At 47.2% G+C, this 25,922-nt stretch overlaps 1 protein-coding gene across 15 annotated transcripts in view; it reads right to left on the bottom strand.

The window, feature by feature from the left end:
• mef2cb (myocyte enhancer factor 2cb) overlaps nt 1-25,922 on the bottom strand; it is an 84,774-nt gene that overhangs the window by 25,178 nt on the left and 33,674 nt on the right. For all 15 annotated transcript variants that reach the window (XM_061260149.1, XM_061260144.1, XM_061260142.1 and 12 more), the window contains 2 exons: nt 21,478-21,666; nt 8,734-8,937 (listed from right to left, as the gene is read on the bottom strand). In XM_061260149.1, the coding sequence (XP_061116133.1) occupies nt 8,734-8,937; nt 21,478-21,531 (258 nt within the window). In that variant the 5' untranslated portion in view covers nt 21,532-21,666. The remainder of the gene's footprint in view (nt 1-8,733; nt 8,938-21,477; nt 21,667-25,922) is intronic.

Here is a 25,922-nt window from a genome sequence, read left to right on the forward strand (position 1 = left end):
TGTAGCGGCGAGCTTCGGGGAGATCAAGCGTGGCTGGGTTTATTGGAAACAGATGGAGGACCCAAAGTGGGAGGCTTTCATTTTAATAAGAGCGGTTAGAACGTGCCGGAATCACGCGAGAGGCATGTACGGGTGGGGGGGGGGGGCATCAGGGGAGGCTTGTGGGCGGGTGGGGGAGGTGGGGGAGGCGGTGTCCCCTCAGTGTCCCCCCGTTTGGTCATGGCACGAATTCGGGCCGTCACTCCGACTTAGTCCACCCGGCCTGGCACCCACACAGAAAACGTCCCGAGAGAGGGACGTAATTGGCCCCATTTGAAGACCCCGCGCACTGTAATCAACAATCAAAGGCTGCTGCGTGCGATTTAACGGCCCAGAACCGTCCCATAATAACACGCTCCGGCGTGTAATTACAACTGTCTGCGGATCACATAGGATGAGCTAAACAAAAAGCAGCGCGTTGGATGTCGAACGTGGAGAGGGTCTGTCCGATCCCTCTAATCCCCGGCACAAAGACGGGGTCTCTCAGAGCTGCCGCCAGCCTCAGCGGGGCTCAATATTCCTGCGATGAAACGCAGATGAAAACGTGACGTTATCGGCTCAGCGTAGCGGCACACCGCGGACGTAAGACGGCAGGTCTGTGTGTTCTGAACTCCTCATATCGACAAATGAAGTTTCACATTTTTATTGTGCGTCAGGTATTGTAGCGCTTGTCCTCTTTTGGGTGTCTCCTTCGGTTAAACACTCGTACTAGATCACACTCAGACCACCTAAAGGTCTGAGCCGCTTGGACGAAACAGTCTTTTCACAGGGGCATTACTTGGGCATTAATTTTTTTGCCTGAATAAGTGGTCAGTAGACTGTGAAGCAGCATATGTGAGAAAAAAATAGCTTCTTCAATGAGACCCAAGGTCTGCTGATGTCGGTTAGGATGTTGCGACGGTGAATTCGCTTCACGTCAATGATTTCGGGGACGATTATCGTTTGTCAAGAATCAGTGGCGCTGTGCGGCGGCCGTCACGGATGTCCTATCTGGCCGTCACATCACCCTGAGTGACCCGGGCACTACCTTGATATTCCTCAATAATGCCAAACTTCAACTGGAGAGGCATACAGAGCTGTGTTCTCCCTGCACTTAGAAAGACCACAGACTCCACAGACCCCCTCCGCCCCCTCCGCCCACAGGCTCACGAGAAGCTCGGGTGCCACGTTACAGAGCTGAACGCCTGACCCCTGATGGATTGTCAGAAGATGCATCAAACTGGAACCTTTCAGCTTTAGCGGTAAAGAGGGGGAGCGTTTTAATGTTGGGAACATATAGGAGTAAACAGGGTCCGCTGTGTCTGGAGTTATGACTCAACTGAGGTCTGAACCCACAACCTCGACGGGGTTCACACACACACTCACTCTAACAGGCAAACGCACACTCACACACAAACACACACTCACTCTAACAGGCATACACACACTCACACACACTCAGAACAGGCAAACGCACACTCACACACACACTCACACAAACAGGCAAACGCACACTCACACACACACACACTCACTCTAACATGCATACGCACACACACTCACACTAACACGCATACGCATACGTACACTCACACACACACACACACTAACACACATACGCACACACACTCACACTAACATGCACACACACACACACTCACACACACACACACACACACACACACACGTGGCAGCTCACACATAAAACGTTGCCACAGGCTTACGCCCCTTACATTGGGGGATCCTCCATTTCAGCGAGCCCCTTCCTAATCCCATGTGACCCAGCGATGTGTTCGCTGTCAGCCACATCTGTGGGGGGGACACTGGGGGCATTCATGGGGAGGGGGGGTAATGGCTAATCCACCACGATGGGACACAATGCCACTCAGTGTGGTCGCATGAACAGGGCACTTGTGGGACAGATACTTCCAAGTTACCAGCCAGGCTGTGAACAGGCTGCCTCACGGCCAAACAAGGGGGGCCGGGGGGGCCCCACACAAGGGCCATGATTCTTTCGGGTGGTGAGTCCAGGCCACCCCCTCCACCCCCCCCTCCCGCCCCATCAATTATCGGCTTTTGTCCACTTGGCCCTTATCACACGCAGGCCTGCAGGAAGGGGACCGTGTCAGAGGGTAACAATGACGGCCATTTTGACCTCAGGGGCCCGGCCCTGGCCCCGGCTGTCCCACACCCTGCCCTGGACCGGGGGAGGGGCCCGGGGGGTGTCCCATGCCCGCTGCGCCAAAAATAGACCCATGTTTTTTTCCGCATTAAATTTGAGAATTTCTTTTTTTTTGTAGTCTATTCTTAATATGCCAGCAGTTGGCCCGAATATCTAGCCAGCAATATTTTCAAAGGGCAATTAAATAAATCTAAATAGATAAATGGCCATGTAAAAGCAGCCTACAGTAGGTTTGAGACATCTCTGTTTCTTAAAAAAAAATGCTAGCTTCTCCTCAATTTATCTTATTAAACACCCTCCTCTTAATACGTACAACTAATGTTAAAAGATACAATTCATCACTGAACAAAAAAAAAGATGTAAAACTGTTATAAATCCCTCCACAGTCTGGTTAAGTTTGTGTTTCGCGAAAAAGAGAAAGGCATTCGCCGCAGAAAAGTCCTCAAAGACTGCTGGATCCGCCTGAGGTGTCGTGTTTGCTCCGTAAGAAACACTTAAAACTAAGAGCGCTCAATTCTCCGGACTCTTTAAGTCTACAGGAAGGCGAAGCAGCCGATTCCTCGCTAACTGATCCTCGCTTTGTTGCGAAGCGTGTGTTTGTTTAAAGATCTGAGCGTCGGCTGACTCCTGGAGGGCTTCTGAATCCGAGCGCTCACTCACGTTCGAGTGAACACGCTTCTCCTTCCTCCTGCAAACCATGGGCCCACGACAGCTGTCGCTTGGCGCTTTTTAGCAGCTTTACGTCGCTCCGAGTGTACCAGGAAAGAAGGCTACAAATGGCTAATTCCTGCCTGGAACTTGGGACAGACGCACTTGGACACTGGACAGACCGTGACCAATCAGAGTGGCTCCACTGATTCTGATGCCATTACATTTTATTTCCCCAAACCACGCCCCCAGGTCATTTGTGCCTGTTAGGAGTACTGAACAGAGATCTGTTATCAACTGCATAACTGCCAATGGCGACAGGCAATACAAAGAGCTGGGGTGTGCGTGTGTGTGTGTGTGTGTGTATGTGCCTGTCTGTCAGTATATGTATTGTACTGACTGAGTCTGTGTGTCTGTGTTTTGTTCCTGTCAGTATATGTATTGTGCGTGTGTGTATATCTGTCTGTCAGTTTATGCAAAGTGTTTGTGTGTGTGTCTGTCAGAGCATGTATTGTGTTTGTGTGTGTCTGTCCACGTACATTTCATTGTGTGTATGTTTTCATGTGCGAGAATGAAAGACCATGTGTGTCTGTGCGTGTGTGTGTGTGAATGTGTGTGTGTGTCTCCATTTATTCTCATGTTTGTGCGTAACCTTTTCTTCATCAGCCATCAGAGACACTCAGAAACAAAGCCCTGCATTTAGGCGGCGAGTGTTTATGAGTTTTTAACAAACTTTGTGGAGAGGAGCCGTGCCTGGAGCCCGAAGGGGGCGCAGCCTCGTGGCCCAACTGGCCGGGGGGGGTCCCGGGGCCGGGGGAGGGGGGCAGGCAGGGCGGCGAGAGGTTACTCAGCCATCCCACGCCTATTCTTCTGCATTTTCCCCGGCCTGCTGCGAGGCAAGAGCTATTTTTAGGCCCCGCTCCCTTCTATTTTTAGACAACTACCGGTTTTGAGGCATTTATTAGGGAAAGAACGCAACACAAAAAAAACACACACACCCACACAGAGAGAGGAGGGGCAGGCCGGCCTTCTGCAGCGAATCCCAGTCCGGTTCAGCTGCTTTCAATCCCCGAGGAGTGAGGGGGAAAGCGGAAACGGAGCAGAGAGACAGGGAGAAAGAGGCAAGAAAAAACACCCAAAAGTTCTTGCTTCTATAAATAGCCGTGCCCTCCGGCACACGGGGTGATAATATGACAATTTTAAACACCGGGCAACAAAAGAAGGAAATAAAATGCCTGAACACAAAGGGGTTTTTCTCTCGGGTGGTGAAAAAATGTGTGATGCGCTAAGCTCCGTGGGGCTGGGCGAGGTTTGCCGGGCACGCTATATGTTTTAGTTTTTCCACTTTGCTTGGACATTAACAAGTCTGTTTTCAGCCGTCTTTGTTTGTTAAAACAGAGAATACTCTGCTGTTAAGGAAGGGTCAAATCCTCTGTCGCTGCACTCCTGAACCCAAAGTCAATGGTAAATAAACAAATAAGTAGAGTTTCCACTCACAAAACTATTCATATTGCTTGTAAATACAGTGTAAATAGTTACGTCTAGGCTGTCTTTTCTATCTCTCTGCAAGCGATAACAATTTATCTGAGCTATTTTAGCTGAGGTAGATAAGAAGTGAAAACTAGCGACGTTTTAAACTCTGTGGTTCTTAATCTCTTGCAAATATTATCCAATAAAACATATTCACCTTTCTAAACCGCAAAGTTACAGAGGGCAAAAGGTTAATTTGCTTATCCGCACAAAGCTGCTTCCCACTGAAATCCCTTAAAGTCAGAGGCAAAAGTACCCAGTGTGGCTTAACTCAACACAAGGAAAACAAGTCAGTCTTCAACCCAGCATAATTGGAAAATTATTTTTTATATACACAAGACAAAACAGGAAGTAGGGAAACAAAATAATGACTGTCAGAAAGCCAAATGACCTATTATATCCTTAGAACATCACTGCAATATGGGAACCAGATATGGGTACAAATAGACATGTAATGCCATGTTTTTATGAACAAAATAAGACATTCACCAGCAATGCAGAGAATAATGTTCAAAAAGCCAATGTTCCCTTTTCTGTATATAATCCAAACACAGCACACTGATATCACACCTGCTCAAAAACAGAAAAACGAGAAGAAAACTAAGGGTTTAAAGCCGAATCGTGCCGGAGAACCGCGTGAAATTTGCGAGCGTAGTGGAAAAGTTGCATCAAGCGATTTTTCGGGGGCAAATCAAACTGAAATCAGCCCAATTAATTAGCTTGTCTGGTATTTATAAACGTGAGAATCGAGCGTTCTTCTTTGGCAAATTAAACGTGTGCGAGGCATTCGACGGAACTGGCAGGGATCCTTCTGCGGTTTTTAACAGCCCTCCTCCTCCTCCTCCTCCTCCTCCGTACAGGGGCGGTCACGGGCGCGTTTTTCGTGACAGAAGACGAGAAGCGGTGGGTCCCGCGCGTGTGGTGAGGGAGCTCTCTGGAATCTCATTAACCGAGCAGGTACTCATTAACAGCGTGACCTTTGGAAATAATTAACACCCCCCCCCCCCACCCCCCAACACCGCCACCTACGCCCCCCAACCCAAACTCCAATCATCCCATTCATCCCAAGCGCTCCACAGGTGAGGAGAGAGAGAGAGACAGAGGAACCCTACCGGCTGCTTTTTAAGATTAAAGGCGGAATGTTCTGGTTAAGCTGATCTGGTGAACGGGATTGGTGGGTGTAGCCTCCGTGAGGCTCTTCCCATGATTCTCGGCTTTGGCCCCCCCCCCCCCCCGACGGCGTGCCCTCGTATGAACCTACCGCGCCCCTAGCGCCGCTTCCCCCGCTACGCCAGCAGGCCCCGCACCTGCCGTAACCACGGCAACACGCCGCAGTCGGTCGCCGTGTCGGAAAGGCAGAGCGCCGATATCGTTTCACAACTCCCTGACCTCAAGGAAAAAGACTGACAGAGGCTTGGGATTTAGCCGCTAAGCCAATTGCCGGGTGAAATGGCAGCCGCTTCACTAAAGTCACGTGGAACTGCCAACTACATACATCCAAGCCCATTTCAGCTGCAGTAAAAAACCCACAATAATAAAAACTTTTTGTGCTACTTTATGTGACACAAAGGCAGATACTTTGTTATTTTTCAGAGCTTAATGTTAACTACAGGGGCCTTGCCGACGTATTTGGCCCTGTGCGTGGCGGTATGAGTGGCGTGGAGCCGGGTCGCACTGCAGGAGGGTGAGGGGCCGCCCTTTCCAAAGCACAGGAAAACAAACAAACGTCAGCTCCACTCAACGCACCCAGTCTCCATTGTTGTTCTGTCGTTAAGGACATATTACTCGTGCCGCAGTTCCATAAACACTGCCATTGGGCCTTGAAAAGCGCGACTTGGCAAAAACCTTTACACTGGATCATTTTTTTGGGGAGTTTTTTGTTTATTTTTCTTGTTTTGTTATTCCCCTCCCTCTCACCCCGTGGAAAAGGAGAAAAAGAAGAGAGCGTGAACAGAGTTAATGGCTCAGTCTGGGAGAGATGAGACACGGGGGCACTGTGGGTTTTGAATCAGAGGATGGCTGTTCTGTACAAGGGCATGAATCATCCTTCTGCTCCCTCTGTCTCTCCATTCCACTCATCTCTCTCTCCCTCTCTCTCACAATCTCTCTCTTCCTCATGTCTCTTTCCCTCATCTCTCTCTTTTTCTCCCTTCCCCTCATGGAAGCACACACACACACACGCACACACACACACATGCACACACGCACACACACACACACACAAACACACAGACACACACAGGTGTGCTGTGTTAACCTAGGCTTCTGAAGGACTCTCAGACTTCAGAGAGAGAGAGAGAGAGAGAGAGAGAGCGAGAGAGCGAGAGAAGACTGAGAGGACAGGAGCTTGCTAAGAATAAGTAAACACCACCCCACCTCAGCCCCCATCCCCCCAGCCCTACCCCCCACCCCCACCCCCTCGCCTATATGCCACTGCACCAACAATGCTAATTATCAACCCAAGACATGCTAATTATATGGAGCTCTGCTGCTAATGTAGCATGCTGCCTTTCAAGCCGCCCACGCACAGACTCCCCCCCCCACCTCCCCCACCCCCCGCTGCCCCAGTCTCCAGGCGGATCCTGCGTCTCGCGGTCCAGGAGCTCCTGAACGCGCTGCCGGAACATTCTTCCACTCTGAGGCAACCGGCACCGTCAACCACCCCCTCCCCTGCCTGCGCCCTCTTCAAAACGCACCCCCTCATCCACCCACAGGGCACAGATCTCTACAGGAAGTCCGCTTCGTTTGCCGTCAGTGACGTAAGCCAGCGGCGGATCTCCCAGCCCTGCTTTTGGGTCGCCGTTACCGTGACGTTACCCCAAATGCTTTCTGCGTTTGTTCGCATAGTTCGTTAAGCTAGGTAATGACCGCAGAGGTCTTATAGACTGTGAACCCCAACTGAAATCACTCAGCCAATCAAATCAGCTAATCATACACTATGTAGAGCAAAGGCTTTTGAGGGGCTGGTAGGAGACATTGGCATCATTTGGCAGCCCCGCCCATTACAGGATTTGTGAATCTGCATTTCCCTGAATATAGTTTTCAATACTAAAAACTCTATACTAAAATATGATGATTATTATTATTATTATTATTATTATTATTATTATTATTAATATTATTATTTCATCATCTCGTAGTCCATGCTTTTTCCTCCTAAACTAGAGTCCAGTACAATGTGCCTTTCATCTAGTGGCCCTCATTCTCGTTTACAAGAAAACTACATCTGTGGAAATGTAAAGCATATTCTTCTTCCGCAGACGAGCGGCAGAGAGGCCGTTCCGCGAGGCCTGCTGGCCTGCAGGGTGTTGTGATTCCACGGGCGACTCTGCTTTCATACGCCGGCATCGACGAGGGCGAGGCAGTGTGCTCCGTCGCCCGCAGGACTGTCCGCCCCCAACACACCACTCTTTCATCCCGGGGGTCAGAGAGAACCCAAACTCAAAGGCTACTTTGTAGTGTCGGAAACCGGTCTCCCCCGCCGCAGCCTGCGCTAAGGGACAGTAGCTATAGAAACCAAAGTCGGATTGATAATATTTATAAACAAAAAATGGGCGAGGGAAGAAATCATGCCTGGCGAAATGTGGAAAACTCTGGCGTCTGTAGGTGGTTGAGAGTCGCTCGATGGCTGGAGAATGCTCGTCGGGCATGCAATGCTAAATGCTCTGCTAAACGCTTCCAGCTCGGCCACGCAAACTTTTATTTTGCTTTAATTATTAAAGCAGGAAGTTGTTTGTTCTTCAAGGCATGTCAGGTCAGGACTTGCTTTCATCTACTTCCCTTCTATGTTGCCCTCCTTCACTTCAGTCACTCTGACTAGAGTGGTCTGACCTGCTCGTCATTTGGAAATAACGCATGGCCCCAAGATGGATTGTCAGGGGAAGACGCTAATGCTCCACAGGCATATCGCTGTCCTTTCACATCCCCTTCCTGGACCGGGTTGTGGTGTGGCAAGCATCACCCACGCGACGAGAACTGGACAACATGTCCGCCCGCAAGCCATACAAACAAGACAACAGCACAGGGCCCGGCTCCATCAACACACAAGTGGCACATCAGCATCATCAATGAGACATTTTACCACGTGACTCTGTTACAGCATACTGATGATGTCACCATCATTAGTCTGAAGTCTAAACCCTCATTGGATCTAGCTGTGCTGCACATTGTACTTTATTTATGAGAATAATTTTACTAGCCTCACAGTTTTGACTTCCATATTTACACAATATCTCCCGACTGGAAATTAAAAAGATGAAAATATGAATTAAAAACAATAACACTGAAGGATCATTCGGCCCAGTAGTCATACAGTAAACCCGGACCTGAGTGGTTGGGCGTTGGGGCGGACTCACCTCCACGATGTCGGAGTTGGTCCGGCTCTCGTGGGGCTCGTTGTACTCGGTGTATTTGAGCAGGACCTTGTCCATGTCGGTGCTGGCGTACTGGAACAGCTTGTTGGTGCTGTTGAAGATGATGAGGGCGATCTCACAGTCGCACAGTACGCTCAGCTCGTAGGCCTTCTTCATCAAACCAAACTTCCTTTTCGTAAACGTCACCTGGGGGAATCGAGGAAACAAATGCACGGTTAGCCACGCCATTTTCAACAAATCAAGAACAAGAAATACTTAAAAGTTAGGGTGGGGGAATCACTCAGTCTGTCTTCCCTTCTGTCTCTATGCAGTAAGAGGACCATGGTGACCAGATGCTTCAATAGATGGAATATGGGTTCTCCAAATTGGCATGTTATCAGTAGAAATGCCTTGTCTTCAAAGATACAAGACAACAAGAAATGTCTCAGACCACTTTCCTCTTCCAAAGCTTGAAACACGCACGTATGAAACGACTTCATAGATGTCAGGGCTCATTTGAATTATTGAATTCGTACTAGTAGTCAGTCTTTCCTGGAGCAACACTTTTCCCCTCTAGGGAAATACTGCACTTCAACTTCTGGTCTTTGCAGTTGCATTTGCATTATAAGTCACTAAGTCAGACTGCTTCAAAAAAAGGTGCTGTAAAAAGTTAGACGTATTCTTTTTTTCTACTTTCATTCTGTCTCGCTTTAAAGAAGAAATTAAAGTAAGCGAGAGGATATGAGGAGCACATGCATTATCAGGCAGCTGTGAATGCTTTACGCCGTGGTAAGAGGCCAGGACATTACGTGCTGCAGCTCAGGGGTCTGTTTTTCACCTGGCTAGAGCGCTCTCAATGGGGAGGTGAGTCACCGGCGGGGTCGTGCCAGCCTGCCTTCCCCCGGTCGTCTCGGGAGTTCATTTAGCAGGGCTCAAAAACAAGGCCCGGGCCCTTTCCTGGCGGAGAGCACTTGTCTGGCCCCTTCCAGCGCACGTCGGAGTGGTTCCGCAGAAAGCACTCTGCGCTCCACATTCTCACCGCCGCACTCGAAATTCTGCACCTTGCTTTTTTTCCGCCGCGGAGAAAAAAAACTACACGCCGTGTCAACTTGACACTTCGCCCGGCGTATTTAATTGAGATAAGCCAGCCTCTTCTCTAACGGGATGATGACTGTACTCAGGAGAGTTTTAGTCACACAGCTGGCTGGAAACTGTCCTTTTAGGACCTCCTGGCAAGAAAGTCGATCACGGGCTGAGATGAAGGCCTTTTTAAAGCGCTGTGGATCCGCACGCGGCCGGGGTCAGGGGCAGTGTAACACAGAGGGTCAGGTGTTTTATGATTGCTCTGCGAATGAGTGGGTCTAAAAGCACGTCCCCCGGTGTTATAATGAACACCTTGTAAATTACGTATTTCATCTATTACAGCAGCGGCCGGGCTTTCGGAAAGTAATGGGATTACGATTTATCAGTGCGTTACGCCTCCTGTTAAATTTAGAAACGGGAGTCCAAGGTGAAAATCAGCCAGCGCGCCTTTCATAAATCGACGCTCATTCCTCTTTTTTTTTTCCCCGTTCTGGGTGTACGGAAGCGCGCGCGCGGAACCCGACCGGCTCCCGATGGCGGCGGACGCTTTCCAGACCGCTGGGCTCAATTAACCGCGCTTCTCCTTGACACGCGCTCCCGTCAGAAAGCTGCGAACGCAGGCGTCGGAACTGGGGTGCGACAGTCGGCAGTCAAGACGGTCCGACTGATTAATTTCATTATCGCTTCCCTCCCTCTACCTGCCCGCCGCCCACGCCAGCACGCCGCAGAAGTGACGAGCCGTTCGCAACCAGACGATGTCGAGACTTCAAAGACTCTCGAAAAAAGGTGCTGTATAATCCTACACTAAATCCCACATCCCACCATATACACTGCCCTACATGCCAAAACTAAAAAAATAAGTCAATCTCATTGTCTTATATTTTGTCTTATATTTTGATTTAAAATCCTATTTCTATTACTTTTGTGCTAAATATACAAAATGAGGTGAGATATTTCTTTATCTTTTAAAGATTTGCCAGTGGGGTAAGGAAATTTCACTTGTCAAACAAGCAGTGCCTTAAAACAACCTATTATTTTCTACTTGCGAGAAGAAGAAAAAAATTCATTATAAGACTAAAACACTTGTTAAGACAGACGTTTTTTTTCGGTTTAGATCAGCAGTTGATTTATGAATATGGGCCCAGGATGTCACCTGACCCACCTTGTTTTTAACTCCCCTGAAACGCCCCATCAATCACCTCAGTTCTCCACACCACAATGTTATCAATGGGGGGAGACAATGGTGAGGAAAGGCAAGGTAGCATTTGGCCGCTTCACCTTTGACCCGGAAGGAAGTGCATCCACATCCTCTATCCATTTCCTGTAGTCTCTAGCTTGTAGGCTAATCATACGCGATTGGTCCCTGGGCTAGACTGGCACAGAAACGTGACAAAATAAATCATATTTAGAACAAAGACCCATGGCGGATAATGACCGAGCACCATGTCAGGATGACTAATCGTCAGCAAGAGATATTAGATCTTCCTTCCTTTCCTCCCTTTCATGACAGTCTACCTGGTCTGAAGAACACGCCAGAACTCATCACAAAGCCTCCAGTCCAGACAAATGTAAAAAAGAAATCTAATAAATAAATAAAACAGAATAAATGTAAAAAGGCTATCGTTGTCAGTCCACCTAGATTACGCCTGCAATGATCTTCACTGTAGGAACAGGCACTTGTCATTTCTCTCTAGCTTTCAGTACTATAATACGATGTGGTATAGCCACTGTGGTTCACAAATAAACACCACGCAACTCCATCGACAAAACTCCCAATGTGTATAAAGCAATCCTACTAATGTCCACTGTGTAAGACTTGTCTATTCCTTTTTGAACTGAAGAAGTCGTATTCAGCCAGTCCACAGTGTCTGAGCAGTAGAGGGAGAGGACGGTTTAGGCAAGTGCCACAGTGCGGACGCACACAACCTGTTCGGTGAATCCGGATATCAGACCGGCTGTAGAATAAAGGCATGAAAATATGTGTTTCTGTGAGAAGCTGGCTGAACGCGGGGCACATTTCAGGCCTGTTTGGTGTGGCTTTATTGTGTAATTAATGTTTTAAAGTGCGTGCACGGCTGGCTCGGGGCCTGCCGTGCGGGACGCCGGGGCGCCTTTGAAGCTCAGCTGGTCACGGCATTGAAGCGTGGCATTCTGGGACCTCTAATCCCCGGAGAGGGTCAGGGCGGCTCAAAGGGGAGCAGCACAAACAGGCGCTCTGTACCTGCTCCCCCAGACCACGGGTCTCTATCTACCTCTCTCTCTCAGTTCACCTTCTCTATCCATCTCATGTTCACATTTTCTCTATCTCTATCGCTCTCTCTCTACAAGCATTTTCGCTCCCTGTCTTTCAATTTACACTCAGCGAGCACTTTATTAGGTAGACCTGTACACCAACAATCAAGAGGTTCAGCTGTTTTTCAGATCAAATGTCAGAATGGGGAAGAAACGCATTAAACCTCTTTTGTTTTTCACACCATTCTCGGCAAATTCTAGAGACTGTTGTGTATCAGCAGTTTCTGGGATACCACCCTGTCTGGCACCAACAATCATTCCACAGTCAATCACATAGGTCACATTTCTTCCCTATTCTGATGTTTGGTCTGAAAAACAGCTGAACCTCTTGACTATTCTGCATGCTTTTATGCATTTAGTTGCTGCCACATGATTGGCTGATTAAATATTTGCATTAACAAGCTGGTGTACCGGTGTACCTAATAAAATGATCACTGAGAGTATATACTGTAGACAGGCGCATACACACACACACAAACACACGCATATAAAAACAGTAAAAACCATGCAATAAGCTTGTAGCTCAAACACCCATACACGTACACATTTGAGAATCAACTCGATACTTGGTGAAATTGGCACAAACGGATTCACACACTAAAAAAATATCACACATCCACACCCACAACCCGCTCCCACACATGCGTACACACAAATACAAACACATGTACAATCACACCTAAAATTTAATCTGTGAAACTCACTGATACACATCATTAAAAATAAAACCCAAGTGAGTGACCGCTCTGATACTCCAACTTAAAAGATTAAAATCATGCAGTGTTCTCAGGTGGCAATAATTGTTTAATATTTCCCCATATGCTTCTTTGAAGCTCGAGAATAAGCAGCAATATCTGACTAATGTTCTGTTCCTGCCACAAACCCACTGATATATTAATCGAAGCATGATCAGTGATTACAAATGACAATACAGGACAACAGTACATTGTCCAGTATTAGACTCACTACAGTAATCCATAGTGGTCAAAAGTGAATGGTTGAATGAGGCCTCTAAACCACTTTGCTCCTGTCACCTGAGCTATCCGACTTCCTGTCCACTTAAATCGCCCACCAACCAATAGCAAACCACCAATCAAAACAAAGACATTAGCTCTGAGGCTGATTGGTCAATTATGAACTAATGCTCTCAATGTGAAAATCGCTATAGCGTTTTAGCTGACGATTAAGTACTATAATTATCAGGCCTTATTATGTACAAGCAAGTCATTATGTGGCACTTTCGCTTCCATAGGCGCCTGTTTCTTGACTGTGTTTCGGACTGCGTCGATAGCACCACAGGAAAGTGTGCACGGTCTTGCTAACAACTGAAAAATATATCACCTCAACCACAATGGGCGATTTTCATGCGAAAATGCGGCAAAAAACCAGAACTTTATCTTCTTGCTTTTTTGGCGACCACAAACCAAAGAGCCCATCCCGGAGCAGTGGGAACCTGAGACGGCCCTTTTGGAAGGCGGAAAGGCTGGAGTGTGTTCATTTCACTGGCGGCGCGTGCGGTTAATTAAATAAACCCAGTTTGATCCCGTACGCTGCCTTCTGTTTTGTTATTTGTTCGTGTTTTTTTACCGGAAGGGAGCGCGCTCAGAGAGGGGGCAGCCCCTCCCCGGTTCCCCACGGCGTTCCCTCTCACTCGGCCTGTGATGTAAGAGAGTCCCAGGATAAACATGTTTACCAAGAGGCCTTCCCCAACCCTGACTGTACCTCCATAGGTGAGAGAGAGAGAGAGTGTGTGTCTACACGCATGTGTGTGTGAGAGAAAGAGAGTGTGTGTGTGTTAGAGTGTGAGTGAGGGTGCGTGTGTGAGGGAGCGTGTGTGTGCGCGTGTGCGCGTGAGAGTGTGTATGCATGTGCGTGCGCGAGAGAGTGTGCATGCATTTGTGTGTGTGTGTGTATGTGTGTGTGCGAGAGAGAGAGAGATAGAGAGAGAGAGAGAGAGAGAGAGAGAGGGGGGGAGGTCAACAACAACTCCATTCCCTGGCATGCACGAGGTCAGGAAGCACATTTGTATGCATTTCCTCTCATAACAGGAAGAGCCCAAACTGCTTCCTCTTCACAAAGCCTTCACTTCTGCTTCTGATTCCCACCTCCTGCCCCCCCCCACCCCCCGCCCCCCCTCCTGGACAGGGGGGTCCCGAGAGAAAGGGGGATGACAAGCGGCCATTTATCCCCTCCGCCCCGTGCGTGCGTCTGCATGAACACTGTCCCATTGTTACAGGCCACAGGGGCACCAGCACTGGGAGGAGATCGACTCAGGCAAAGAGTCGTACAAGAACTGGGTCTGAACTTCTCACTGGGCCAGCTAATTAATTGAGATGCAATGACAACAGGGTCTTTGTTTGCCTTTATTTCCTCGGTGCACTCTGCAGATCTTCTGATTTTTCCGCCAAAGCCCTCCCTTATTTCTTTTCCCTCTACTCCGACCTCCATCCCCCCCCCCCCCCCCCAATTCCCTCCTCACTCCCCAAAATCCTGAATGCCCAGCAGCGCTTCATCCTTATGAACTGTCCTGGTTCACAGAACACACGATACCAACTTAAAAAATGTTCAACTGGCTGCAAGAGAAACTAGAGCCCCATCTTTTAATCTTTAATCGACTATCTAACTGCATTATTCAAAATAAGCACGCAAATTCGAGATCTACAAGTCGATACATAAGGCAGAAAACTATCGTAACTCAAATATGTGCTCATGAAGGATCACATATTGACTGCCTGGCTGGTTCCTGTTTTAAGTTAAAGTGTCAAGCTTCGCAACTGAAAACGTGGATGTTAGCCTACGCCAGCCGATGCCCCCTGAAACACTTCACTCCTTCTCCTTTTCTACCGCATCGAGATGAAATATACATCCGCGGAAATGCAGGAGGGTACGACGGTCAACTTACATAAAGAGATGTAAAAAAATAGCAACAAAAATAAAATCAATAGTGTTCTACAGTAAAAAAAAAGAAAAAAGAAAAGAGGGTTTATACTTTTGAAAAACCAGGCGGGGAAGGAACGTGTGTAAGCGAAAGAGAGCTGGCGTGGAGGTAAACTGGAATGTTCCGCGGCTGTTTCTGGAGCGGGAGCGCGGGTGAGCGCCGTTCGGAGAGGTAACGATCGCGAAGGAGGTGGGAAAGAAGGGAGAGTGAAAAGAGTGATAAAATACCCAGAGGGCCTCATTATTTTCCTGCTGTTAATTTAACTTGAACTGTTTCTTCACTCTCGTGCTGTTGATTGGAGGCACTGCCGTCACAGTGTGGCGTGAAAGGCCCCACCCGCTCTCTCTCTCTCTCTCTCTCTCTCTCTCTCTCTCTATCTCTCTCTCCTTCTCTCTCTCTCTCTCTATCTATCTCTCCTTCTCTCTCTCTCTCTCTCTCTCTCTATCTCTCTCTCCTTCTCTCTCTCTCTATCTCTCTCTCTCCTCTCTCTATCTCTATCTCTCTCTAGCTCTCTCTCTCTCTATCTCTCTCTCTCTCTCTCTCTCTCTATCTCTCTCTCCTTCTCTCTCTCTCTCTCCTTCTCTCTCTCTCTATCTCTCTCTCCTTCTCTCCCTTTCTTTCTCCCTCTCCCACTTTCTCTCTTCTCCTTCTCCCTCTCCACCACAAGCCCATCTGAAATAAAGGTGAATGTTCTCTAAAAGCCCCAGTTTAGGGTGTGTGTGTGTGTGGGGGGGGGGACAGAGGGTCAGTGGAGCCCCTTTACTATTTCCTGTAGCACCCCCCACCACCACACGGCGCTGCCTCCCTCCACCCTGTCACACCAGCAGATGTGTTGTGGTGCTGTATCGCAGGTCTGCTGCCAGACCCGGTTGCCCACAACCCAAGATAGCCGCCTTACAGGCAGTTTGCGACAGGGGAGAGGACCACAGTGGACTGAGCTGTGAATTATTTCTGTTCACACATTAAGTGTGTATGTCTGTGAGAGCTTTCGTGTGTGTGTGTGTGTATGCGTGCATATATGTGCATGTGTGTACTGTATATTTCTGAGTATGTCCGCGCATGTCTGTGCCTATCTGTGTGTGTGAGCATGTGAGTGTGATGGTGTGAAAATATATGAGCAGTTGTGTGTCTGTGTGTGGGTGAGTGCGGGCGTGTGGTATGAGTATGTTTGACTGTGTATGCATGTATGTGTGTGAGCATGTGTGTGTGTGAGAGCATGTACGTGTGTGTGTGTATGTGTGTAGATGTGTGAGCGTGTGTGTGTGTGTGTAGATGTGTTAGCGTGTGTGTGTGTATGTTTGTGTGTGTGTGTGTGTGAGCATGTACATGTGTGTGTGTATGTGAGTGTGTGCGTGTGTGTGTGTGTAGATGTGTGAGTGTGTGCGTGTGTGTGTGTGTAGATGTGTTAGCGTGTGTGTGTGTATGTTTGTGTGTGTGTGTGAGCATGTACATGTGTGTGTAGATGTGTGAGTGTGTGCGTGTGTGTGTGTGTAGATGTGTGAGTGTGCGTGTGAGTGTGTCCGTGTGCGTGTGCGATCACCCAGGCTGTGGCTAATGCGTTTATAGCACAGGGCCCCTTTCATGTGATGTGCTGTGAGAGTGTTTGAGTGGCTGTGAGGAAGCGCTCCAGAGTGGCCACACTGCTGCTCTGTGTGTGTTCTGGGCAGCCGTTCAACACCAGGGAGGTCAGCTCAGCCAGGACCGAGATCGCCCAGGACCAGGGAGCGCTAACAAGGCAGGGGATCGTCCCAGATCACCCAGGACCAGGGAGACCTAACAAAACAGGGCATCGTCCGAGATCACCCAGGACCAGGGAGGCCTGGCCTCGGCCTATGGATGCCATCACCTCACAGTGAAGCCAGGAAGAGAAAGAGCTGAGGGATCTGCGCACGGGCAGAGTGACAAACAGCCGCAGCTGATAAAAGCGTGTCTCTGATATGAGGGCTTTATCCACAGGCTTTTTCCCGAGGCCATACTGTTCCACCACGCAGAGGACCCCCAAGACCTTCCTTCCCCTTCCCGTTAACCGTTGTATCACAGCGCACAAGAGGACTCCCCCTCTAGCACCCGGCTCTGAGGGTGCAAGAGCTACAGATGGGGGGGGGGAGGGGCGGGCACTTTGTCCCAGGCCCAGGATATGGGCTGTAACTATTTTGAATTTTCTTACAAAATACACAGTGGGGGGGGGGGGGCGTTGAATTCATATCTGCAGCCCTGGCTGCAAGTGCGGGCTCCTGGTCACGCTCGTGGTCACGACAGCAGCCCTGTCCTCTGAAAACGGAGAGAAAAGTCTAGAACGAATGAGGCCAAGGAAACAGGCACTAACAAAGCCTCGCCCTGTGGAGGCGGAGAACCTCGTTAAAACGCCACGGGTACCACCCGGGGCCCAGCCTGAGGACTCTCTGACCTCTTCTGACACCTCCATAAGGGAGAACGACGAATCCCAGAAACATCCGTCGCAATTCTGAAACATTCCCAGGTGCATGATGGGAACATACAGTACAGAGACACATCTGTCTGTACGCATAATGCCAGCACGGATGCGACACTATCGGAAAACAAAAAGAACAGAAATGTCAGATGTGTGACACATGCAAACATTTCTGCGGCATTCGCTGGTGCGCTTCTCGTCTCTTTGCAGTACTACATGAGGACGGCTTGCTTTTTTATTCATCACAATTCCACCCAGTCTTACATTTTTAAAACACTGAAACAATTCCATGTCATGTCAGAATGACTGCAGTTCATGATATCGAATTAAAAAAAAAAAACTGTTGGAATTGAATGGAATTATTATTTTTATTTTACAATTATTTTATTAGGTTTAACCATAATGATTTTAGCATGAACTTTTTCCGTATTAAGATACTACAATATATAACTCGCATAACGAAAAAAGACTGATTAAAAATATTTGTGAATGAGGCTGAAAGTCTTCAGAATTTCAGAATTTCACATATAGACCTTTTGACAAAATGTGACACTTTCAACATCCTGAGGTGATTGTTTTTGTTTTGCCGAGGAAAGGTCTCTTAAAACAGGAAGCGAAATTATTAAAAAACCCGAACACTGTTTCAAGGAAAATAACGAAAAATTACATCAGCCTCTATGAGGCCATGGTATTCTCTACAGTTCCTTATCTGACTACTTATCGTAGCAATGTACTCCTTTTATGAGCAATTAGGCTAACAGGATTGCTAGCGGTACTGCTCCCTTTAAAGGGCATCTAAGGTGTTTCTCATAAGAATAAATAAATGAAGCTCAGTTAAAGAGTTTGGTTTGGACACCCAGTATGAAAGGTCCTTTATTAAAAGGCCACCTGCTCTGTCGGAACTTGACGTGATATTAAAATCAGTATATTCAGTCAAATTTTGGAAGTTTTCTTCATAGCAAACTGATACACAAACAAACAATTCAGCATCAGCTGCCCTGCTAACCAAATGTGTACATGATAAGCGTGTGTTTGGAGTCATACATCTAAAATAAAACATTTTCACTGCCATGAACGCAGCATAGTTAATGTATTTTTTCCCCTGACAACCTTTAAGCGATGAGCCTGGGAGGAGAGGCGGTGCGGAGGACGGGAACGCGTGGTTCCTCTCACAGAAAGACGGCGAGGTGAACTTTTTTCTCGGCGGGCCTGGTGGAGATGACATTCCCCGGCAATCCCAGCCACGCGGTAAGCGAGAGCTGGCGCTCCGGCATCGATTTCCACCGGCTCTCCTTCCTGTTCCCATCTTTAATCTCCCGGAGCAGGAGGTGGAGACGTCGCTGTGGTGCGACCGCAAATGGGCTGATAACATTTGACAGGATCTTCACACTGCAACCCGATAGCACTCCCCAAACCAAAGAAAAACCTGACTCAAGTTCCACATTAGTTTCTTCTTTTCTGTACACATTTACTTAACTTTAACCCAGATATACTCTGACTGCATGGACAAAAAAAAAGAGGAATTTGTAACGCAAGGTAATTCCCAACTGCCTAGACCTGTGATTTTTTCTGACATATTTTCAGGTTTAAAATGCCCAAATGATAATCACATTCTTCTTTGAATAATTCCCCCCATTTACAAAGTATATTCATAACTTTTTAGAATGACTGTAAAATATAAATAGCGTTAGTGTTGGTGAGAGAAGGTTTCTCTCTTAAAGCATGTTTGTTAAATAAGATAAACTGGCTGAAGGGCTTCCCTGTGCCCTACTATATTCAGAGTACAGGTAAGTGATTCAGCCCATATTCTGGTTATATTCTGTAAACCAATTAAAAATAAACACGGTGGTTTTGACCTCATTGACTTATAACTTTCTGGTCTGGCACTGCAGTGGTAGTTAACTGGCTGACACTCTAATAAACAGCAGGCTTATTTATATTCCCTTTTAAACTAAATTTAGCATTTTCTACAGCGATATTTACTGTCTCTGTCATCTATCTGAGTAAAATTTTCTAATTCTTTGTATTTTGTCAAAATATAAAAAAATGTATATATGATATTATGAAATAATATAAATGTTTTCAAATCAAACGTATTTTATGAGGTATAGTTTTTGGCAGACATCATTACGATCATTATCCAGACTGAGCTGGAGGGCTATCATGGTTAAACATACTAAATAGGAAATAACGAAACTATAAAGGTCTGCAAATATATATAAATAAATACATTTTACATACATAAGCAGAACAAGACCACACCCCCTTTCAGAGACCGGCCGCAGATACCCATATGGACTCCCATCCTGTCTGTATAAACGTCTAATCCTTTTATCCGCCGTGCTCTGCGGTGCCTGACACACCCATCTCTCAGAGCGATCTCCCCTCGTCTCCCTGCCGGCCGCAGGATCCCCGACCCCGTGCGAGACGCCCTGCATTTACAGTAAAAGCGCTGGCGTTACTGGACTGCGGGCCGTCAATACGCTCCGTTTCAAACGGCGCTTTCCCTCCGGCTTTCTGTTTTCATTCCGCGCCCGCTGCTTTCCCGTCTCGTCGTTAGAGAGAGACAAACCGTTCGCGAAGGCTGCAAGGTTTCGGCCTACGTGATCCAAAAACCGGCTGAGTTCAAGCAATAGAAAATAACTTCTGCAGTCACTGTGGGTAAGGGAGACCTAGCTCGGTGGTTAAATGTGCTATTGATTAACTTGCTATTTTAAGATACGCATCTTCTACAACCACATACTTTTTTGTACAGTGCGCGAGGCCAAGAAGTGCTCTTTTACTTTTAAAGAATTAAATAATTACATGAACAGTGGCTTATTACGTATTAGCCATTGTGTTCCGTTTTCATTGGCAAGACACAGATATTGGGGTCAAATGCCGTTCTGACCACAGCTTTTACAGAAGGCTTCCAGCCAGGAGTGTCTGTGCATGGATCCGCCTCGAACAACAGGAAGCAGAGGTCTCCGGTCTCAGCCGACGAGAGGGAGGCCATTGATTTTGTGTTTTTTACGGCTTGCAAACGTGTCTCCTCTCCTGTTGCTGCTTTCAAACTGGAGCCCTACTGCAGGTTCAACCTCACCTTTCTTCCCATTATCTCTCACTCGGGGTATTTTTATGCTCTGGGATAGACGCAATACTGCTTAGCTCACGTCAAGTAAGTGTTTCTGATGAACACCTTGATAAAAAAAAAAGTCATTTCTACATGCTGAACGAGTGCCTGCGGTTGGCATTGTTTCCCCCCCTCGCCAAAGGTGCAAAACGATGTCAAGCATTTGATAAACAAAAATGGTTCACACCTAAGTGCTGGTGCTCTCGTAGAAATGTGGGAAGTTGTTTTTGGTCGAGAGAAAATTCAGTCCCGAAAATAGCGAAAAACCAGAGACCCAAAATATCCCCAGTCCCCAGATACACTCCTGAGGCCGAACGCTAGTGAACGTGAGTCTGTTTGGCTGTACTTTTCCGCTGGTCCATAGCCACGAGGTCGATCCCTACCGCCACACACACAGCACAGAGGGAGCGGATTTCACCAGGAGATTACCCCCCCCACCACTCACATGCACACACCCACACACACACACACACACACAGGGGTACCTATAAGTACCATCCCCCAACATACACACAAACACAGACACAGACACATACACAAGGGTACCTATAATAACCCCCCACACACACACACACAGACACACACAGACACAAACTGGGGTACCTATAAGTACACCCCCACACACACACACACACTGGGGTACCTATAAGTACACCCCCACACACACACACACACACACTGGGGTACATATAAGTACACCCACACACACACACACACACACACACACACACACACACTGGGGTACCTATAAGTACACCCCCCCACACACACACACACACTGGGGTACCTATAAGTACACCCCCCCACACACACACACACTGGGGTACCTATAAGCACCCCCCCCTGCACACACACACACACTGGGGTACGTGTAAGAACACGCTTGCCTACCTGTCTGTTGCGTTCGTCCATTATCCGCGTGATCTGAATCTTTTTCCTCCCCATCTTCCCCGTCTTCTCTTTTTTCCTCTCCCCAAAATTCTTTGTGCTTCCTTTCTTCTCTCTGAGTATCCTCAAATCAGTCTTCCTGTCCTTTCTACACACGTGCTCCTCTCAATTCACAGATACCAGCATCCACTCCTAAAAAAACCAGAGAGAGAGAGAGACAACGAGACACAGAGAGAGAAACAACATTAAGTCAGCTCAGGATTCTGAAATAAATAAATAAAACATTCAAACAGCCACAGGAGACAGCAAACAAAGAGAAAGAATGTCAACTTTTTTGTGTGAAAGTGTGGTGGGATTTTTTTTTCCTTGTCAATATCATGCAAATCTGTTGTTGTATTTTATTGTAGACTACAAGGGGAGACAAGACTGTCAAGCGCTCCCCTAGTTTACAGTGAATTTGACAGTGTTTGGAAGCACTAGCAACTTAAACACTCTAATCACCTCCTTGCTGCTACATCTCCTTCAGTCAGAACGCTGAGCAAATGCCCCTTAATCACTAGAAGAGAACAGAAGCTCCGGAACATTCCTGTCTTCAAATCTACACTTCCTTTAGCATTTCCCAGTTAGACAGACAAGGACGACAGTGAACCCAAAGTGGATTTACTACTGAAAACCCATTCTTAAAATGAACTAAATGGGTGGAATCAAGAGACATAACATATGTGGTATTCTCCTTGTCATTTTTACCAATACATAGCATAGCATAGTCAGACTTTTTATTTATTTTATTTTTTTAGATAAATTAGGTTCAGGTCTAGATTGGCCACTGTTTGCGGATTGGATAACCGAAGCGACTGCTTCATGTACACATCGACACGTCTTCCCAACTGCTTGTGACAAAATCAACAACCGCGCAAAAGACGGTGCAAATCTGGAGATTCGGTGCACCTCTTCTTGAACCTGCGCGTTATAAGTAGGGCAGCTGATACATCTCAGAGAAAACATAGCTGTTGTTAGGTTTGTGTGACAGCAGAGGTGATAACGTCCCTCGTTATGCAAATGAGTCTTCCGTTATTTAAGCTCTGTTTCATGCTCGAAAGCTGTCAATGCCTTTGCCTGAAGTTTTTTTTTTCTGTAAGAAAACAACACGTGCCAGAAACATTGATGTGTTTATATGATACTGCGCAAGCTCTTTTTCTTCCTCATCGTCTGCATGGTGAAGTAAAGCGCTGAATCATTGTGGTAGACCTTTCACCTTTCAATACCTTTAGAAAAGTGGGCAATTTCCCCCGCCACGGTTTAAACTATTGGTATTGTGAGGCTGAAGGAAGTTTGGCGTGTTCTCAGCGGATGAGCTGCGTCTTCCTTTAAAACAATAGTAATTTATTCATGAATTTCATATTTGTTCGACGATATAACTGGAAAAAATGAAGACTGTAAGAGGGATGTTTTTTTCACCCAATGGGTTTTGACCACGCTGTTGAAGTGAGTATATACCCTAGGGAGTGCATAAGACAGCGCAGAGATAAGTCAAAATGCAAATGAAGATGTCATAGCAGCGCAGCAAGCGAGAGGGGGGTTGGTTTTGGCATTAATCATACAGCTAGTTATCACAAAGAAAATCAAAAAGCCTCTAAATTAGCGGATCTGACTTTAGTATATACAAATTACCATATGTATATGATCAATAAATGTATTATAGGGTGCATGTATTGATCATATGTTTTTCAGCGCATACTAGCATACCATTATTGCACTGCAAAAATACACAGCTTTCTAGAACTGCACTTTTAAAAGGAACCTGTTAAAATAAAATGCCCCATGTACAGATGTATGCTACGTTTTGTTTGCAAAGCAACCGGCATACAAATTAAGTTATTCCATTATATTTTGGCGTGATATGGAGCGGATTTACAGTACAATTTCTAATGTGAATTGGCAATCCTTTGGACTGCAGCCACTAGGCTACTACCGCGCAAAGTGCTCTGCAGTCCGATTAATGCAGCCTACGCCAACACACAAAATCATATTAACCGCCACCACTGGGTTTGGTCCTCGATGTATTAGCAGTAATATATTGAGTGAGAAGCCTGAGGGCTACCTACGGTGGAGAGACAGCGGTGCAGCTAGAAGCTAGAGCCCCCCCACCCCCTCTCATCAAAGTCACTTCTGCCTCCCGGCTGCTCCTAATGTCAACAAACTCCTACAAGACCTTACATAATAGTAATCCGATGTCCTGAACGTTTAATCCCGGATTTGGCGCCTGCCCCGTGCTACCGAGGTGAAGTGCTACTTAGGCGGACGCGTATGATCGTTCTACCACAAAGATGCTAAACTCCAGGCCAAACTGCTTCCAACCCGCTCTATGGGTGCCCACCAAGCGGTCCGGTTTAAAGCAGAGCACTGGCCATTTTAGTGCTATCTACGAGCAGGGTGACGCGCGCTGGAGCACAATTTTAGGCAAAACGTTTCTGCATTTACATAATAGCGGTACCCAAAAAATGTGAGAAAAGTTGTTTGTTTATTTTTTTATTTTCCATTTTTATTCCCTTCGCAAAAGTGTTATCAACACTTAGTCCATACACGAGCGCAAGTGGGAAAGCTGAAATCCCGGCACATGCCAGAGCCTAACAAGCTTTCTCAAAAGCATTAAGCCAATTCGCTAATCCACAGCCAAAGCACACGGGAGGGGAAGAGAGAATGGGGGGGGGGTGGAAAACAAGGAATAAGGGAAGAGAATTTTAGGTGAGGAGGGCTTCGACACACCTCTCTCAAATGAGTGTGGTGGAAGGAGGAGCAGGCAGAGAGGAGCTTTAACTGGAGTTGGAACGTCTCTTGGATGTTTGTGTGTGTGTATGTATGCGTGTGTGTGGGGGTATGGGTGTATGTGTGTGGGTATGTGTGTGTGAGTATGGATGTGTGTGTGGATATGTGTGTGTGTGTGGGTATGTATGCCTGTGCAGGTGGGTGTGGGTATGTGTGTGGCTGGGTATGTGTGGGTATGTGGGTAAGTGTGTGTCCGTGTGTGGGTTTGTGTGTGTGGGTATGTGGGTAAGTGTGTGGGTGTGTGTGTGTGTATGTGTGTGGGTGTGGGTATGTGTGTGGCTGGGCATGTGTGGGTATGTGGGTAAGTGTGTGTGCGTGTGTGGGTGTGTGTGTGTATGTGTGTGGGTGTGGGTATGTGTGTGGCTGGGTATGTGTGGGTATGTGGGTAAGTGTGTGTGCGTGTGTGGGTGTGTGTGTGTGGGTATGTGGGTAAGTGTGTGTGCGTGTGTGGGTATGAGGATAAGTGTGTGGGTGTGTGTATGTATGTGTGTGGGTGTGGGTATGTGTGTGGCTGGGCATGTGTGGGTATGTGGGTAAGTGTGTGTGCGTGTGCGGGTGTGGTTATGTGAGTGGCTGTGCATGTATGGGTAAGTGTGTGTGTGAGTGTGGGTGTGTGTGTCTGAGTGTGTGTGTGTTGGGAGCTGGGGGGGCACCACGTCACTCCCATCTGTTAATCAGTCCCTTTATATCTCCCACAGCCCGGGAGAAAGAGTGGTGAGACATGAACACTGGTTCTCCACAGCCTGCGCAGGTCTGAGCGAGGAGACAGAGGGGCTCATTAGACCGCCAGCACAATGAGAGCTTGATTTGGTGTCATCATCTTCCACCAGACTCATTTCTCTCTGTTTGTTCAATGAGAAATTCATTTAGAAATGATTGAAATTTATATTAAATTCATTGGGAGGAAATGTGTGTGTGTGCGTGCGTGTGTACACAAACTTTCCCCCAATGAATTTAATATAATTTTTCAATCTTCAAGTGTGTATTAAGGATCCTTTTCTTTCTGTAATATAACACTGAAAGTACTGAAATGTTATGAACTACACTATAAAACACTCCCCCCCCCCCCACACACACACACACACACGTACACATACACACGTAGACACACGCAGACACACACAACAAATTAAAGAACAGTTTTGGGTCCCCCTGTTTCAATTCTCCTTTTTAAGGAGCCGTCAGTTGTAAAAAAAAAAAAAAGAGCTGAGATCAGGAAGGAGAGAGACAGAGACCAAGCTTCATTTTCATTTTCACCAAACCAGAACACGGGTTTATAGGAGAGAAACTCGTTCCCCATCGCAATACAACAACTGCGCCCTGAGCTCTGTGTTTCTGCGTGTTACGATGCTATTTCCTGTGGGTCCGTTTCTCTCTCAGCGTAAACGCTGCACAGAGCAACCTTAATGCATCAGAATATGATTTATTACCGTTGAGTGTGTGATTTTTTATTTTTTTTGCGAGTCCCTTACTGGCCGATGACTACCGCACCAATCCTTATTCTCTTAACACATCTGCTACGCATTTGGCAATAATGTACGATTGAGAAATGCAGGGTGCTCTACACTTGTAGACCGTGTGGTGCAGGGATTTGAAATAACATATTACAGCGCCGTAAGTAA

This window comes from Conger conger, chromosome 11, assembly GCF_963514075.1.
Source record: "Conger conger chromosome 11, fConCon1.1, whole genome shotgun sequence".
In the NCBI taxonomy this organism is placed as follows: Eukaryota; Metazoa; Chordata; class Actinopteri; order Anguilliformes; family Congridae; genus Conger; species Conger conger.